This window comes from Falco punctatus (genome assembly GCF_963210335.1).
Source record: "Falco punctatus genome assembly, chromosome: 9".
In the NCBI taxonomy this organism is placed as follows: Eukaryota; Metazoa; Chordata; class Aves; order Falconiformes; family Falconidae; genus Falco; species Falco punctatus.
In genome coordinates, this window is record NC_137589.1 from 48,084,060 (window position 1) to 48,102,029 (window position 17,970).

The 17,970-nt window shown below is 43.6% G+C and overlaps 1 protein-coding gene across 2 annotated transcripts in view; it reads right to left on the reverse strand.

The window, feature by feature from the left end:
• Positions 1-17,970, reverse strand: part of RABL6 (RAB, member RAS oncogene family like 6) — a 58,713-nt gene that overhangs the window by 23,440 nt on the left and 17,303 nt on the right. For both annotated transcript variants that reach the window (XM_080402184.1, XM_080402185.1), the window contains 5 exons: positions 14,341-14,393; positions 12,754-12,845; positions 11,804-11,944; positions 10,613-10,718; positions 4,949-5,052 (listed from right to left, as the gene is read on the reverse strand). In XM_080402184.1, coding sequence (XP_080258310.1) covers positions 4,949-5,052; positions 10,613-10,718; positions 11,804-11,944; positions 12,754-12,845; positions 14,341-14,393 — 496 coding nt within the window. The remainder of the gene's footprint in view (positions 1-4,948; positions 5,053-10,612; positions 10,719-11,803; positions 11,945-12,753; positions 12,846-14,340; positions 14,394-17,970) is intronic.

Below are 17,970 nucleotides of genomic sequence, written 5' to 3' on the forward strand. Positions count from 1 at the left end.
ACAGGCTCAGTTGCAATTAATTCTTAATGCAGCCTCGCACAAAAAAAGATGACCTAGAGTCCTATCTAGTACGCACTGGCTCCTTATCTGTCTGACGGCAACAGTGATTGACAGCAAGCAGTAACAATAAAAGTGGGGCAGGGGGAAGACAAAGCAAAAGTGGGTTTGCTTTGCTAACTGGTAATTCAGCCTTTAGCCAGTGTGGTTCTGGACCTGTACTTCAAATATAGCTGAAGACACAAAGGAACAGCTCAAGCAGCAGGTCCTCCTGCCAGACAGCACTGGTGTTACTCAGCACCACAGTCTTTGCAAAATCATGAGCTATGCTCAACACAGAAAAACCAAACAAGCAAATAAAAGCCCAAAATGCAATCAATGACTCTGTAGCGAATAAAGCTGTCTAATGCAGGGAGCATGGCTCCTAAAAGAAGAGTCCTCATCAGGAGAGCACAAATGCCTTTCTGCAGTCACTGGTCCATCATCCATAGGATGAGAGGAAATGGATTCCAGTTGTACCAGGGGAGGTCTACATTGGATATTAGGAAAAATTTCTTCACCAAAAAGATTATGAAGCGTTGGAACGGGCTGCCCAGGGAAGTGGTTGAGTCATCATCCTTGGAGGTATTTAAAAGATGTGTAGACTTGGTGCTTAGGGACATGGTTTAGTGGTGGACTTGGCAGCGCTGGGTTTACAGTTAGACTTGATCCCAAAGGTCTTTTCCAACCTAAATGATTCTATGATTCTACAATCCTCCCTACCTGGACAGTAGCACCTGGCTATCTAGGATGATCTGACAACGCAGGTGACAGCCGTACGGCACCGCTGGGAAAGTACCCAGAAGGATTTCTGTCACATGGCAAACCTGGGACAGGTCCTGCCACTACAGCCGCTGCAGCCTGGATCATACGGTATCTCAGATAATCTGAAGTTCAACTGCTTCAAATATATTTTTACAAAGCCTGACTAAGAGTTTGCTTAAAAGCTCTTAAACACAAGGAGCAAACGATCTGAAAACTCATTTCTTACAAACAATTCCTGTGAAGAACTTGGACTTCATGTGCTTACAAGGCAAACAATTGCACAGTGGTTTACAGATGACAATTTCCTGAGGCTTCTCAAAACTGGGTGTGAAAGAACATGAGATTTCTCACAAAGAATAACTTAAGTATTCCTTTTGACTAACTTGTATTAATCCTTAGGAATAAAAAAGTTAATTCAAAGAGAGTTGATTACTTAACCTTTGAAATTAAATGATTTTTGATATTAAAAAAGAATAATACTAGAAAAAAACACAGCCAAACATAAAAACTCATGAAAATCATATATTAGATCTGCTTCTTATTAACTTTTGCAAACGCTTCCACCAGCAGCTTATTCCTAAAAAGCCATGAATATGCAGGAAGAGCTTCCACAATTTCCCCCAAAACTATTTCTCCATCTGCACCAATCCAGTGAGGGAACAGGCGTGCTGAACATAAAGTTTCCCTTGTGACAGAAGATAAACTGGGTACAATTAAAGATGGAAAAACTGAGCAAATTAAGTACAAATTCGGAACAGAGTAAAAAAAGTCATTGCTGTTTTTTGAATAAGAATTGAGGAACTCAAAAAGGGCTGAAATGTGGTTTTAGCAGCATTGAAAATGTAAAATCTGAGAAACCACAGGGAAAGTACCAGTGCAAGAGGTGTGGCAGGCAGAGAGGAGACTAAGCACAGGGAAAGAGCTGGAAGCATCTAAATGTGTCTTATAGAGGCAAAGCCCAGCCAGTGGCTGCCAAGGGATAGCTTACATAAGGCAGAAGAGGCAGCGTTGTGTGCCACCTCGTGTTTTCTCTGGGATCCACATTTTGGAGCAATGACCTCGGGTACCCAGCCACAGCAGGAGAAAGAGTTCTTGTTCTCTTTCTGTTCTCGCTGATCCTAATTTAGCATCGGTCATTGTGACAGAGCAGCTATTAGACGTGCACAGGGGTGAATGAAGTAACTGAGTGAGATGTCCTAGCACTGTCACCTGGCCTTGTTCCATGGCCTGATTTTATGGCTGGAGAGCAGGAATCGCCTCAGAGGTGCTGCAGCAGCCACACCATGGCCTGCAGCCCCAAGTGCCTGCGGACACCTTCTCTTGCTGCACAATTTGTGGTGACTGACAACAGAACTCAAGGCACTGTCTAAACTGAAGCAACCAACACAAGGGCTTCACATCTGCCAAGGGTCAGCAAGTCACACTGCACCAACGCACATACTGAATACAACAAGGTGAGGGTCAGAGGACAATGCATCAGGTGCTCATTTTGACGAAGTAGCATGTTAAACATGACAATCCGAAAATGATGGGCATCTGAGAAGCATGGACGCAAGTACCTTCCCAAGGCCTAATAATGAGCACTGCAGACCTGCCTCACAACTACAAGCTCTAAATCCCATGTACTGTCGTGTCTACAGATACTCTGTTCACCAGCCTAAACTGTTTACTAAGAATCGGAACTTTACCCAAAAAAAGTCCCCTGCCATATCAGTGTGGTTATTTTTTTCTGTCAGGACTTAGGCTAAAGGACTCGAGCCTGAAGAGCTCCTGCAGGGATAAAAAAATGGAACATAGGAAGAGTATACTTTTCAACTCTGGGGCTGAAGTAACTGCTTTGCAGCTCATCTGCTTCAGAGAGGTGCCACTGAAACAGACTTTTTGTTTCTACCTGGGGTGCACGGAAAACCCTCAAAAATCCTAAAATAGCACCCTATTCTAGTCAGTGTGATGAAAGTACTCAGACGTGACACTGCCTGGTGCTTTTCTTTTGGGATCAGTGGCTCAAGCCAGGAAGCCTCCAGGGATATTTTAAAGACTTTTCTATAAAGAAGCGTTACGTTATGAAAGCAAAGAACATTGGTCTTGGTACACAGACATAAACATGCAGCAGCTGCAGTGAAAGCAGAAGTTGGACAGCTGCATAAAGATGACAGTTTATTCGGTAATAATTCTAGAATTCTAGAGAAAAGTCTTGCTTTTAATATTGTAGCAACTCCTCTTCTGTCAGGTACCACAGCTAAGGTATTTCTTATGCCATGTTAAGCCAATTATGGAGCTTAATGGTGCAATTAGCCACCTGCAGTGCCAGCCCTCCCCAGCAGCTGAGCAGCAGTACTTTGCTACGGCACCCAGTGACCCAGGGCACGCAGTGGGCATCTTCAGGTGCACACACCCCATCTCCTGCTCCTCCCATGCTGATGAGCTGGTTTGGAAAATGACAAATGACTGACAAGTAGGTCCAATGTTTATCTGGCTTTGGAGTTTCTGCAGATGACTCGGGGGCTTCTGCTGAGGTGATGCTAGCTGCTGCTTACTGCACCAAAAGCTCCTCTCTGCTTGCAAAAGGCAAGAACACGCTTTTTGACTTGTTAGTGCACAGTGCCTAGAGCAATGCGAGCACTCTGGCCCTAAGATTCTTGATGCTATGGCATTGCAAATGATACTCTTTAGCAATCAGATATTTCTGCAGGAGCATGTACCCAGAAAGGGTACTCTCTGGCAGAGGAAGCATACCAATATCGTAAAATGGTGTCCACTGGTGTGGTTACACTGGATGGGATCATCGAGTCTAGTGCCCATTGCTGGAACTACAAGGTCTAGCCATCCCACCTCTGCCAGCACCATACTGCTGCTGCTTCCTTTAAGTTTTGGTGTTACACACACGCTTCTCAGAGCCAGCCCAACTCAGATTAACCCAAAAGTAGACAGGGCAGAAGACAGCCTTCTGCTGGATTTGTGAGCTGAAGTGGCACATGAGAGGGTTCAGCAAATGCTAAAGCTGGTATAAGGGCAAGAGGTGACTAAGGAGCAAGATCTTCTGGTGTAAGTTTGGAACAGCTCTACTCTTGATTCTTTCAGATATCTTCCCATTACTGATGCAGTACAAACAAAAGTACTGGAAAACAGTCTTGACAGCACAGCCCACACAGCCCAGCCCTTTGAGCAGGGACATCAAGAGAACTGCTGAAGGCACGAGGAGACAAACCAGTCCCTGGGGTAAGGAATGAGGTGAACACTCTGGAAATGGTACCGCTACATGTTTATACGGGGTGTTTCAATGCTCTCAAGGAAGACACACTGACTAAGGTTATGGAACTTGAAACTTGGTCTGAAAATTGCTCAAAATGACTGTGCATGAATATTTCATAACCATTGACTCCAACTTCTAAATAAAGTTGCCTGTAAAGAATCTTTTTCCAATTCATTCTGGGATGACTTTTCTGTCTTGCACATCACTGCAATAAAGACCTTGCAATCAGAATTCACAGAACACATTTGTCAACAACATACAAATCTGAAGAGATTCCTGTTCAGTGTGCTACAGACGTACTGGCTTTGCAGGGCTCAATCTGGCAAATGCTCATTTCAAGCAGCAAGCAATCAGACAAGGCACAGAAAAAATGCAAGGCACCAGGAAATAGCCACTATTTCAAACCAGAAATGCACTGAGGAGTCTGGAAGTACTTAAAGGGAAAAAAAGACAACAATGTCGTTGCTATTACCTTCTGCCTGTCACAAGACACACAATACACAGGAATGCAATAGCCAGAAGAAGAGGAATCAACTTGTGCGCTGAGTAGAAGAAAGATGGAAAATACCCCTTTCAGCATCAGAGGCTGCAACATACTTCTCTCCAATTCCTTCAGCATGTGCTGCCTCCAGGGGTGCTCCTGAGCTTCACCTCCATTGCCCTCCCACAGATCCCGTGCCTGTAGGAACCAGACCCTTTCATAGGGATCCCCAAGGGTATGCTTTATTTCAGGTGATGCCACTTAAAAGCAACAGTTTACAAGTTCCAAAGAAACCCTAAATGTCACTCACTGGACCCTTCAGCCTGGCCACATGCCACAGCTGGGGCTGCCCAACATTCACGTGACACCTAGACTGCAACAAAACAGTTAGAAAAGATGGCTCAGTGACATACAGTTCGTAGTTTTGATCTTCTGTCTCTTGCTGCACTGACAGCTCCTCCAAAGTTGCATCAATATCCAGCTGATTCGTCTCCAGCTGCCGTAGCAACGTCTCCCTCTGAAGAAAGAAAAACAAGCTGGGTCTGAGCAGGAAGGGTCACTGTAACAGATCTCCGTGCGCTCACAGGGTGCAGCAAGATCTTGTGGCACCACTCTACCCACAGCAATGCATTAAACAGGAGCTTTGGTCCCTCTCAATTTAAATACAGAAGCACAAAGGGAAGCAGAAGCAGTAGCAAAAGTACATTAATCCAGAAAGTTTGTGTGTAAGAAAGTAACTTGTTCTGTGAGCTGTACTCAGCCATAAATCAATTATGTGTGATTTTCAGACAGCATTGCCAGTTGCATTTGGAAAACAGATCCAACTCCTGTGGAGAACAGTTGGGCAACCCATTCATTCTGCTCTTTTATTTTTCCCTGTGCTAAAGAAGTCCCTCTGTGAGTAGGACCTAGCTGATGCAAAACCTCACAATAATTTTCTTTTTACTGTCAGGGTAGATGACTGAGGACAACCTGTCAACTCAGTGAAATGTTAGAAGTCACTGCCCCTCTGCCTTCAGTTGCTGCCCCACAGATGCGGGACAGACACTCCAGTCCATTTCAAATGTGTGATAAAGTGAGCTGGCTTCACTAACACAAAACAGGGTAGCTTAATTCAGCCCTTTCCCTTCCACATTTCCAACAGAATCCAAGCAAAAACCTCAGCTGAGGGGAAGTGCTGGCTTAAAAGGTTCAAAATCAATTGCAAATGGTCATGGGACACTCCTCCCGACAGTCCGGATGGCAATGAGAAGAGATCAATAACCACACGCATTATGCTGAGGCTGCACGGGCATGGCCAGCTCCAAGGGCTCATCTGCCGTGGATCCAGCACCAACCTCACCTGCCTGCCCAGCAGACCTGGCCCTGCAACATCCTTGAGCCGCAGGGCTAACACAGCATCCATTTCTGCAGAAACACAATTCAGGATCCTCTGGCCACGACTAGAGCTGTCTGTGGCCACTGCCCCGCTCCACGGTACAAATCTTGTGCCAGAGCCCCTTGCCCTCGGCTCAGACGCAGGCAGCTGGCACACAGCTGGGCACTGGCCAAGCTCCCACCACCAGCCCCGGCACTCTGCTCGCCCCCTGGGGAGGCTCTGAGTGAGGGGCACAAAAGTCACTTTACACACCAAATTCCGGAGTCAAAAATCACGATGTTCAGTGCCTGAAAGTGTCAATCCTCCCTCTCACACTGCCTACATGCTGGATGGCACAGGACGTGGGGACAGCTTGTGCTGAGACACATCCGATGACTCACGGCGCTGCACAGTGCCCGTTAAAGCAGGGTCCACCAGTGCCACAGGCTGCCAAGCTGTGCCACCACCCAGACAGGAGGAAACGGAAGAGAAATCAAAGGTTTTTGCTTTTATAACTGCCTTATCCTCAATGCACATTTAAACTTTCTACTGTGACAAATATTTTTGAAGGTTAGCGTCAGTAACTGTGGTGAATTTTTAATACTGTGTTTCACAACACACATGCTCACTGCAGAGAAATCCCATTAGAGTGAAGAGCACAAAAGGAAATAAACTACAAAATGTACAGAATAAAATCCCTATGGGAAGACAGACATTTGTATAAAGCAATGGCATTCAGTTTCCACATGCATATGCTATTGACAATATAGATTCATACACACGACAATTTTGAAGCTATCAAGAAAGTGTACAAATTTAAAGAGCAACTCACTCATCTGTCTTATATAAAACACACCACGCTACTCTGTCCAAGGGAGTAGTCAGGACACAGCTTGAGCTGTCCGTGGAGCAGGCTGATTTATATAAAATTCTACCATGATTTATATCAGCAAGCATGGCTTTAAGTAATTTTTATTTTGTATTATAAGACCAGGTGACTCATAGCAGTTGATAATGTTTAAACATGCTAATTTACTGGAAGATACATTCTTTCTTGAAATTTAAGAGCTTCTATGACAATATAAGCTAATTTACTGCTTCCAAGGCATTTAGATTCTTCATTTTTACCTTTGCCATTGTGTTAAGAGCTTGGAGTGTTCCATATTTCCTTTGCTAGGTAGTTTTTATTTATCATATTCATAAGCTCTATGCAGATGGAAACCTGACTTCCATTAACATGTATACAAAGAATTATGATGTTAGTTAACTCCAATTCCCTTTATTGTGGTATACAGACAAGAAAGTTTCAGCAAAGCATGCTTTACACTAAACAGAAGTACTAATAAAGATTTTAGAATTAAAATTCTAGATTTTAGAATTCAATAATTTCAAGATTTTAGAAGCAACAGATTTCATCCTTCTAGTTATTCATATAGTAGATGCAAAAATGAGACAAAAAGGAGCAAGTTTTCTGCTTCTTTGTCCTCAGCTTCCTAAGAGGATTTAATCAAACGCTGAGCAAATTAGCTGAATAAACAGAGATGGAAGGGACACTGTTCTCCAATGCTTACCTTAGGCACTGAGATAATAGCTTTTATTAAACAAGTGGTTTGCCTTTCCTCATACTTTGGCATTAAGACATATACCAGAGTTGTATTTATTTAAATTTTCACAGATCACAGTAAATTATGAACTTATATTTAATTAAGAGTGTTGCATTTAATCTTATAAAAATTTATCACCAATAATGGACTTCCAAATACTTTAAAAATAAATTCTATTTTACCATGCTGGTATTAAAATATTAAAGAAACAGCTTATTTTTAGCAATGACCCAAAAGAAGGGAATAAATCATGTGCTACAGACCAATGCTTTGGCTGAATGCCACTTTCAAGTGCTTCCTGGGAAAAGGCAATTTCAGCTGTCCGCAGAATTTTGTCTCCTTCCAAGCGCAGCATCTGAAGGCCTGGTTGACCTGCTCACATTTGCACATTATATGGGCCACCAGCAATACCTACAGCTAAACTCCATTCTCAGGTTTGACAATCCTTCCCCTGGAAAGGAACTGATAAATAATTGAAAAGCCCCGGTTAGCTAGTGGGAACAAGCTCTGTACTGGGGGTATGAATTTCAGCCACTGCTTTCTTCATGAAAGATGCATGAATGTAAGCTGAAGACAGAAATGTGCAACTTAAACCCAATGCACTGAACACCAACTCCGCTAAAGGACAGCCTGGAATCTCACACACAGCTGAACAACTCTTCCCCTCGAGAGCTGCAGGAGGTTAGGCAGAGGAACACAGAGAAACCTCAGAGATCCACCGAGACTGATTAAATCATATGTGCATTTAATACCTGGTAGCATTCCTCTCCTTTAACCCTGCTTTGCTCCAAAGTACCAGGGAAATTACTTCTTTCTGGAGCTTGTTACTGGCAAGTCTCTCTGAAGGTAGAAGCAGAACCTTTACAAATTAAGGCTAGCTGTGATTTTCCTACAAATTTTAACATCGTGCTGTGCTGGTTGTTAATCAGGCCCAGCGGGGCCAACCCTGGCTCCCTGTGCACTCAAAGGCAAGGCTCCCAGCAGCAAAACGCCCAGAGCCACCCAGCAGGAGCACTGAAAAAACTAAGTGCATTGCATCTTGGTGAAGCAAAGCCCTGGATGGAAGCAACCACAAGCCTCCTCCAGCTTTGCAGTGTCACCTGCCTCGGTACAGAACAGCAAGGCCAGGGATCCCCCGCACACCAGAGGAAAATGAAACAAGCCATCTCCACATCGGATGCTATGCTGTGATTTTTATCAGAACGCACACAAAAGCATCCCGGTATGAGCACAGAACTGCACAAATTAGTTCTGGTGTTGCTGTTTTAAAGGAAAAGCCAGGCAGCTATGATCTGATCACTCTCTCCTTGGCTGAGGCACAGGACAACCTCCTCAACTGCTGCCTTCTGTGTTGTTGTACAAAGAACAGAGCAAACATTTACAAGCATGGTTTACGTGTGCCTACCCACATCTCCCCTTGCACATTTTGAGAACTCAATTGTAATGAGAAGCCTTTTCTGGTCTGTTTCTGCTGTGTTGCATTATTGAATTACATTACATGAAAAACACAGGATTTGGGAGTCTAATTCTGCAGGACCTGTACCTTTTGGAGTACTCCCAGTGGCACCCTTAGCCCACTGAGAAGGAGAACAAATTTGGGCTGGTCACCCCATTTCCTTCACCTCTCCCGAGCAATTGTCACTGGAATCTCCAAACAACCAAAGTTTTTAGCAGATTTATTTTTTTCTATTTCCCTAAAGACCAAGATTTGACCAAGAAGTTCTCTGGCTTTGGGGGCAATTACCTTACCTAAACGTCCTAATGGCTTTCAGTTTCAGATTAACAGATCATGTTTACTCATACACAGCACATTTAAATGAAAGGTCCCCTAAGACTCACATCCTAAAGCTGCTTCCAAGCAAACCCAAAACTACAAATACTTTGGTATTTCCTGCTTATAAATATGGCTAGGGAAATCATTAATATACTGACTATTAACAGTATCGTTATGACCAGCTTTCAGAAACAAATCTGGCAGGAAGACTGTGCTAATGTCTTTGTCTCGTATCAACATCTATTTGAGAAAAAAAGGAGAGCTGTAACAAAACCAACAAAAGTAACCTGGGAACTAATTGTTATGCATGATTTCCACAAGACATCGCTTTACCATAGGAGCAGAGGTTATAAAACCAAACATTTAACCAACACCATGCTGGTAGATTTCCATCTTCTCCACTGAGCAGCACATTGGGTCTATATCTGAGATTTCTACAACCTCCTCCTCAGAAATCTGACTTGTTTTACTGGGGTACTATATGTTCAATTTTCTTAGTGTGGTTCTTTCTGCTCTGCAGCCTGAGGACGTGGTAACATCCACCAATAGATCTGAGCTTCCTCTGCACTAGCATTTCAGTGGGGATTACTTGTATAAAAATACACATAGACATTTCAATTACTAGTTGAAAAACAATCAAGATCAACTGCCTGTTTTTTCCATACAACAGAAAACAATGATATAGCATCACATGTACCCCTAAAAAGCATCTGCTGTTGATCCCAAAGGACCCCTTTCCGGTCACCTCAGAAAGGTCCTCTTCTAAAGAACCACAACTGAGAATTCCACCCTTCTGTGCCCATCCAGCCTTTGCCTTTCTACTCAGTCCACCTAAGAAGCCTCAATTATGAAGGAAATGTGAGGCCTGGATCTATGTGCAAAGGATCCAAGCAGATCACCTATCACTAGGGCAAAGATTCTCAGTAAACAGTTGTCCCTGAACTGTTCAGTTCATGCCCAAATCAACTTGCATCTGAATTTTAGTTAACAGAATTTAAATATAAAGTTAACAAATGTGCCTAGGTTAACAGTTTTGACTTTGGCAGCTACACCACTGGACGCAATTTTCTTGCCAGTGCTGTTCATCACCTTGGAGCCTTCCTTTAGAGGCAGGCATTTGCAATTACAGCAGAGAAGAGCCCTCTCGCAAGCAGACATGTTTAAGTCACTGGCACCAATGTACTAACATAATTTTGTTCCAATAACTCTTACGAAAATAGAAATTACTCAGGATCCTGTAACAGCAAAAGAACCCCCAAATACCAAATTCCCACCTTAGAGACAGAAAAAATGACATTTGTCCCACCTGCCCAGCTCATCAGGGAAATGCCCTCTGTCTTACCTGCAGCTGCAAGAAGGGGATATTGAAGAACTTGTGCAGGTATTTGAGGCCAAAGCTGTTCTTCATGGAAGACTCAGCGTAGCGAAAATACGAGGAGCCGGGAGGCCTGTCTCAACCAGATAGGTAGAGAGAAAAAAAACTGAACAAAGGACATGGACTGCACACACACAGAAGAGGCACCTGCCACACTGCATACCATGAACGATCCTCATTTACCAGCCACCCCGTCAACCTCTAAATGTAGGCTAGCAAGTCATTCTGCTAGCGACTTGTTATTTTATTTACAGACAAAATTCACACTTTGTTCCTCCTAAAGGGTGGCAGAACACAGCTGTTACGTTGCAGTGCCATGTGGCTGCCAGACTAAGAAATTCTGTGTCAGGACACTGGGCCATTGGTTTACTAAACTGGGGGTTTCACAGCTGTACAAGCTGTTCATTTCTCAGTGAAGGTTTTGTTTTAAAACCACAAACAGACCTACATAAGTCATAGATAAAGACGGACTTGTAAAGAAATGATTACATTACAGATAAAGTCTTAAAACTGATATAATTTCTGGGTGCCTGATGTAGGCATAAAAAAGTAAGAGACTAGGAAAATGAAAAAATGCCTTAAAAACATAAAACCACACAAAAAGGTACAACCCATTGAATCCTGACTAACAAGTAGTATTTTATACTAAATAACAGAGCACATCAGATCTTTGCATGAGAGAAAATCTTGCCTGGCTGGCAAGAGAGGCATATGATTTGGCTGTGCCCAGTAAATACTGTGTGGGGATGCTCTCAGAGCAAGAGCAAGGAAGACAGCTGCACTAGCTGGCTCTCTTGTAGCAGAATTATTTAGAGTAGAGAACAGTTGTGCTGCAGGGAGAGGATTCTTTCACAAGAGAAGGACTAACCAGAAAGAAGGTGACTTCTTGGGAAGGCACATGCTGACAGATGCTCACTATTTCCAGATACATAGCTAACAATCTGCCCAGAACAGGCTCCTAAATCAAAGAGCTCATCGTGTAAACTGAAGCTGCTGTGTGAAGTACTCAGAGCTATGAAAGCCCAAAAGTTAGGCACAGGGTCAAGAGGATGAACGTGATGTGCATTTGAAACACAGCAGCAATACGGTTATCTACAGCTGATGACAGAGAGCAGCCGAGGTCCACTCCCCTGCCTGGTGACCATGGTGCCACCTTACCTGTTCAGATTGTCGATGAGGTCCCGCACATCGCCAGGCAGAATGACCCGGTGCTCTCCCATGTCTCGGTAATTCCCAAGCACGCACACTGGAACGTGGGTCGGCACTTTAGGAAGCTCCCTCAGAATATAGTTAAATGTCCTTCACCACAGGAGAGAGATAAAGGCAGATGAGTAGGAAACATCGTTCTGTGATAGTCGTTCCAAGACTGTGGCTTCTTTGCTCCCCTCAGAGAAATACATTAACTGTAAATATGTTTGTATCATTCTTTATCCAAAAACAACTTGACTGGTTCAATAATCCACTTCTACTGGCAACCTCACATCTCCTACAGCAGTATTTCCCTCAGTCCTATGAAACCGTGTGGGGTCAGCAGAAGGATTCCCTCCCTTCAGCTGCCAGCAGGCTCACTGACCCATACCAAATCTGTAAAACACAAGCTCAAACATAAAGCAGGAACTCTTACCACCTCCTCTTTCCACTCTGGCTTCCATATGTCTCTCACCCTCCTCAGCAGATGTGAAAAATGAACAGTTCATTATTTCTGTATGTTAATGCAGCCTGGGGCCTCTAAATAATCCTTACTAATACCACTCTTCCTGAGAATTTCTCACAGGCATTCCCCTTTCCCTTGTGTTCCGGAGAGCAAGGGTTTGTAACATGCCCAGCATACTTTGCACCTGTGATAGCACTAATTAGCAAGCCTCAGACAGCAGTATCTGAGAAACTGCAGTACGCAAGCCCACAGGGAGACTGCCTGTTTGAAACAAACCCAGGAGAGGAGTATATTAAAAGACATGTCAGAAGAGAAAGCTACTGTTTTAAGAGATACAACTCATTAGGCTGGTTATCAGCTCCAGAGTCCATCTGGGAATCAAGAGGTCTAGAAGTCATTTGTTTTCATTAAACAAGCGATAATCACATGGTGCATGCCACTGAAGATGTCTTACCACTGTTTGGTGATGTCAAACATCATCACTACACCATTGCAGTTCTTATAGACATCCAGGAACTCTGCATCCAGAGCCATCTCTGACTCTGCCTGAGGAAATAAAGCCAAAGAAGCAGTAAATAACTTGATTCAACTTCAGGCTTGCACAGAACACAACTGATACAGTGCTGAACAGGTAAACTTTCTAAAGTGACAGCCCACTGTAAGAATTATCTGTGGATTTCACATCATCATTGTTTAAGCAAGATATCTGGTGGTTCGCAGCTTCCACTGCCCATATGAGCTGCACGGGAAGCACCTGACAATGCCTGAAAAAAAACCATGTCTGACAGCAAATGCTACCCCCCCACCCCCCCGCCTCTTTCCCCTGTGCCCCCAAATCCTGCACTGGCAAGACAACTCCATATAAGCTACAGGATGGAGGACAGAGGACACAGCTCCCATTTCATCTCTTTGCCAACCCAAATATTGACTGTACTTCTAATGCTTCTGGGTATAAAGCCAGGATGAAGTTTCCACTGAATTTCTCCCATTCAGGGCCAAAAGTATTTATTAGTACCTGATCTGCTTTTCATCATTTGGATTCTACATGCTGCAAAATACAGTACTGGTCACGTTTGCGAAGGAAGAAGCAGCTGTGGTATCTGTTCTCATAAAAGCTTTTTCCCATAGGAGAATATTTTAAAAGAAAATTTTCCTAATTGGACTGCACAGATTGAGTGGGACTGGCACCCTGGTGAAACAGGTAACTCTTCGCCACCCTGACCCATCCCCAGAACCAAGTGTTCAGCTCTCTGCCTATCAGTGACGCTGCTTTTCTCACCAATTTCAACAAAGTGGTTATGGAGCAAGTACCAGAACTTGCCTGTGCACTGAGCCCTCAAAGGCACTGATACAGGAGCAATAAAGCTCTTTAAGAGCTGCAGCATAGATCATGGCATCAAGGGCCTTTAAAATGAATTTTTCTTGGGGATAAAATCATACATCTTTTGAAAGAGATGCCATGGAAGTGCACTGGCAGCCCAAATGCAGTTTGGGGAACGTGGTAGTATGGTCTTCCATACAGCACTTTGTTCTACAGCAGAAGATCCAAAGGAGATACGCTCATGGAAAAGCCTTGAGAAAGCCACTCTGTTTACTTTTATGTGCTAGGTGGCACTTCTATTGACCCTTCCTCCTCTGTTATTTCAAAGGGTGTTAAAAGGTAATTGTTAGCCCAGTTTTATGGAGCGGCCAGAGAGCATGGCATCAAATGACTCCTCCACACCTCACAAGAATTCCATCACAAAAGGACTTCCTGCCACTGACCATGTGCAGACAGGTACAAAGCTACCGAGTAAACATCTGGGGTGCAGTCATTCCCAAAAGACAAAATGGAAAACAGCAGGAAAGTTGTGGTGAGGGCAGAAACAGGGATAAAATGCACAGGCAAAAGACTGAAGAGCATTAGGGATCACACTGCCCCTCATCTGCCTCCTAGGCCGGCCTTAAAGCAGAAACAAGTATAGAACTTACTGTCCATGGACCAAAGGTGGACTAGAGACCTCCTGTTAAGAGGCAGACATCTGCATTCAAGGTGACTCACCTCCTGAGGGTCATTTTCCAGTTTCAAACCATCTCCTCGTTTTTTGCATTTTCCTTAAAAAGAATTGTAAAAAAAAAAAAAAATAATAAATGCATTACACTGGGCAGAGAACTCCAGGATCTCCTGGATGGGTTTGAGCAGGACTACAGCATTCTGAACATGACCCTAAAAGCAGATCCAACTTCTACTATAAGCATGGGGAATGAGGAGGGGTGGGACAGGCATGCCTTGCTGAAGAACACCAGCTACCCTGTTCAAGAACACTAGCCACTCTCATTCAAAGATGAATAGGAAGAAAGCCTGAAGTAGCTTAAACCATGCTCTTCACAGCATAAAGTCACAATGACTGAATAATAGAGGGTTTGGTGCACTCCCTGACCACGAAGGGAAGGGGTTTTGTTGCCCTTTTTGTTGCACTAGTGTTGAAGAAGCAAAAGATCGTGGGGCTGCTATGACTGAACTGCACAACTACATACACAGCCTTCCTGAGAGATGCTATGACGCTGCTGTGCTACGTCACTGACCTGAAGCAAGCAGTCTTGTCAAAAAACATGATCTCAGAGTGCACTGGGTGCTTTGGGCTGACTTGTGACCAAAAAAAGAAAGGGGGGAGCCAGATTATGAAAATTTAACAGCCAGAAGACAGACAGAACAGGGGGAAATCCAAGCAAAATCAAATAAACTGTGGCAAGGGGGCTGTGGAGAAGTAGAGAGACAGCCTACAGGTGTGTGAAAGGCCAGAGCCAGAGGGTCAGGTCTGGTCATCACCAGCGAAGGAGCAGAAAGGAAATCCTCCAGAGGCACCATCCAAAGCCACACGCTCTAGAGACATGCACACAAAAATAAGCTAGAGAACAGATGAAACTCTAAGCTCACAGGAAAAGTGCAAGAGGCAACAGGCTAAACACTTGGAGCAGTGTTTAGAACTAGAAAACTTGCCCTACAGTCTCGAAGCCACAATCCCATCTGGAGAAATCTAACAGTTTCTCTCCAACTCATCTGCTTCCTCTAAGGCACGTGCATAGAGCCCTTACACTTAAAGGACAGATCCCCCTGAGACTTCTCCCTTTTCTTACAGCTTCAGTAAGCACTTGATAAGTTTGCAAACTGACATTTTAAAGTACCACTGCCATTTGACTCAGCATCCCCAAAAAAGGAGGTGGTGTTTTGAAACCTCAGGCTCCCTGAAAATTTTGCATTACATCAGTTACACTGTAATCATGTTTCCAAATCTTAAAGCCTGCAACCACAGCAGACAGAGAAGAAAACACCATGTATCTGTACCTACAATTAGCAGAGCAGCAATCAGCTAACATGATTTTCTGGTGTAGACACTCAGCACTAAGGACTGCCGGGAGTCTCAATGTGTAAGGGTGAGGACCTCTTCTTTCACCTACGGCCAAAGAAGTTTAGTGTGGACATACCGTGAAAAAATCTGTCTTCACCTCCCAGATATTTTTTAAACTCTATGTACAGCAGAGTCCAGAGTTTTATCAAATGATGAGCACTGCAAAATTAATAACCCTGCAAGGTGTAGAGTTATGTTTTACAGATACTAAATATCTTCCAGATGCTACTGAGAGCAATTAAGAACTGTACTGCTGAATTAACTTTGTTCTGTATTTTCCTAGTCAAGATAATGATGAGTTAACTAAATTATAATGGCAGAGGCTTGGAATTCCTTCTCATAATTTCTAGAAATTCCCTGTGACACTGACAACAGAAAGTGTTGGCAGATCGGATGCACCTGCAAAAAAAACTCTCACCGACTCTTTAAAAGACTCTGCAGCACTTGGGACCAAAATAGCTTCCAACTATTCACCTCTGCTGATTAACACGGAGCAACGACTTGTAAAATTCATGGTTCTGCCAGATGCTGCATGTGCAACAAAGTGTTCTGTTCTTTTTGCACACAGGTCAAGGATAAACAGTTACGAAACACAAGTTATTCATGAAAGTTTAATGCTTCAGGATATCAAGAGATTCCAGCTCTTATACCCTGACACTGTGTCTGGTGGGTTCTTCTGTGCACCACTAAAAAATGTTTGATCCCCTCGTGTCATCCTACTGTTGACATCTGAAAGTAGCAGAAATATTAATCCTGATCCTTCCCTATTCGTACAATGTATCTCCCTGGAAGATCCAAGTATGGGCTCTGATTTTTTCCCAGGGCAACTCAAAGTGTGGGATGTCTAGGATGTGCATGTCTTTTCCCACTTCAGTTAAATTCACTTCAAGTCAGTGGCATTTGTGTGGCTTCTCTGAATATCAAAACATCACTTTTTCTGCAGTTACTGCTAAATTATGCTTGCCATGACCTGAATTTCTACATATTAAAACAAAAGCCAAAGAAACCACAAATACTCTTCATAGTTCTCCCACCCAGAGCAATCAAGGTGGGAGCAATCTTTCTAACCTGGCCACGTTTACAACCAATGCTTTGAGAGCGAGTATGACTCGCACCCCTCTGCCTCCTTATGGCTTTATGTGTGTATCAAGAGGAATGAGTAACATTCTTACATGATGCTCATCGCTGCTGTAAAGGAGGTCATCTATAAAGGAGTAAGGGAGCTGAAAAGCGCATGTGTGTACATATTCATGCACAGTGTCTATTTTTGGAGCCAAAACTGCAGGATGAACCAGATAAAGACAAGACGTATGTAATTAAAAGATGCAATTCAGCCTGTAAAGGCAAGTGCACCATGAAGATTGTGTTGTTGTATGAACATGGTCCTGTGTTTAAGGCTGCACTAATGTGCAATCTAGGAACCTCAATTAGAAAGCAAGGGTCTTCATGTTCCGATTGCCCCGCTTCTCTGCCTAGAACTATGACTGCTCCTTATTTACAGGCATAATAGCAACACTGAAGCCAAATAACCTTGCAGCAGTGCCCTGAAGTCTACAGAACAATTCTTACTGAACACCAGACAACTGGGTTCCTGGCCAGCACCTGAGAGCTTCTGCACCTCTGTGTACCATCAGTTTTGTTGCAGGATAGCAAGGATTCAGTACAGCTTGCTAACAAATGCTGTCCACAGTGTGAGTGAGATGCTTCTGTTCACCATTCAAAAACACATGTCTAGAATATTTGCATCCCCAGTGTTATCTCACTTAACGACACCTGAAAATAACAGAAATATTAATTCTGAACCTTTCTCCTTCTTGTAGCACACCTCTGGGAGGGAGAGGGATGAAAGGGCAGGGAGAGGAAAGGAATCTCCATGAGGGAAAGAGTTTATGCTCTTTTGGGGGCAACAGAAAAAAACCATGGTTTAAGCCCTTCAGTTAGCATATGAGAAAAGGTGCAGGAACCGAACTAGCATAAGTTACAAGACAGGAGATCAGAATTCTTCTTGAATCACCTGCATTCAAACAGCTTCTTTGCATTCAGGATCTATTACAGCTTTATGACCTGCAGTAGTTATACAACTTGCTGCAAAGCCAGAAAGATGAGTCAGGATCTGACTTTTTGCTGAGAGATATCTTTCCTATGCTCTATTAGACCCAAGGACAGCAAAGGAGATGGTATTTACTACACATGTCACACAAAATTCAATACAATCCATAGCTGGGGGCAAGCTCTACTTGTTAAGGTTTTAACAAATGGCATCATTACACAAATGAGCCCAG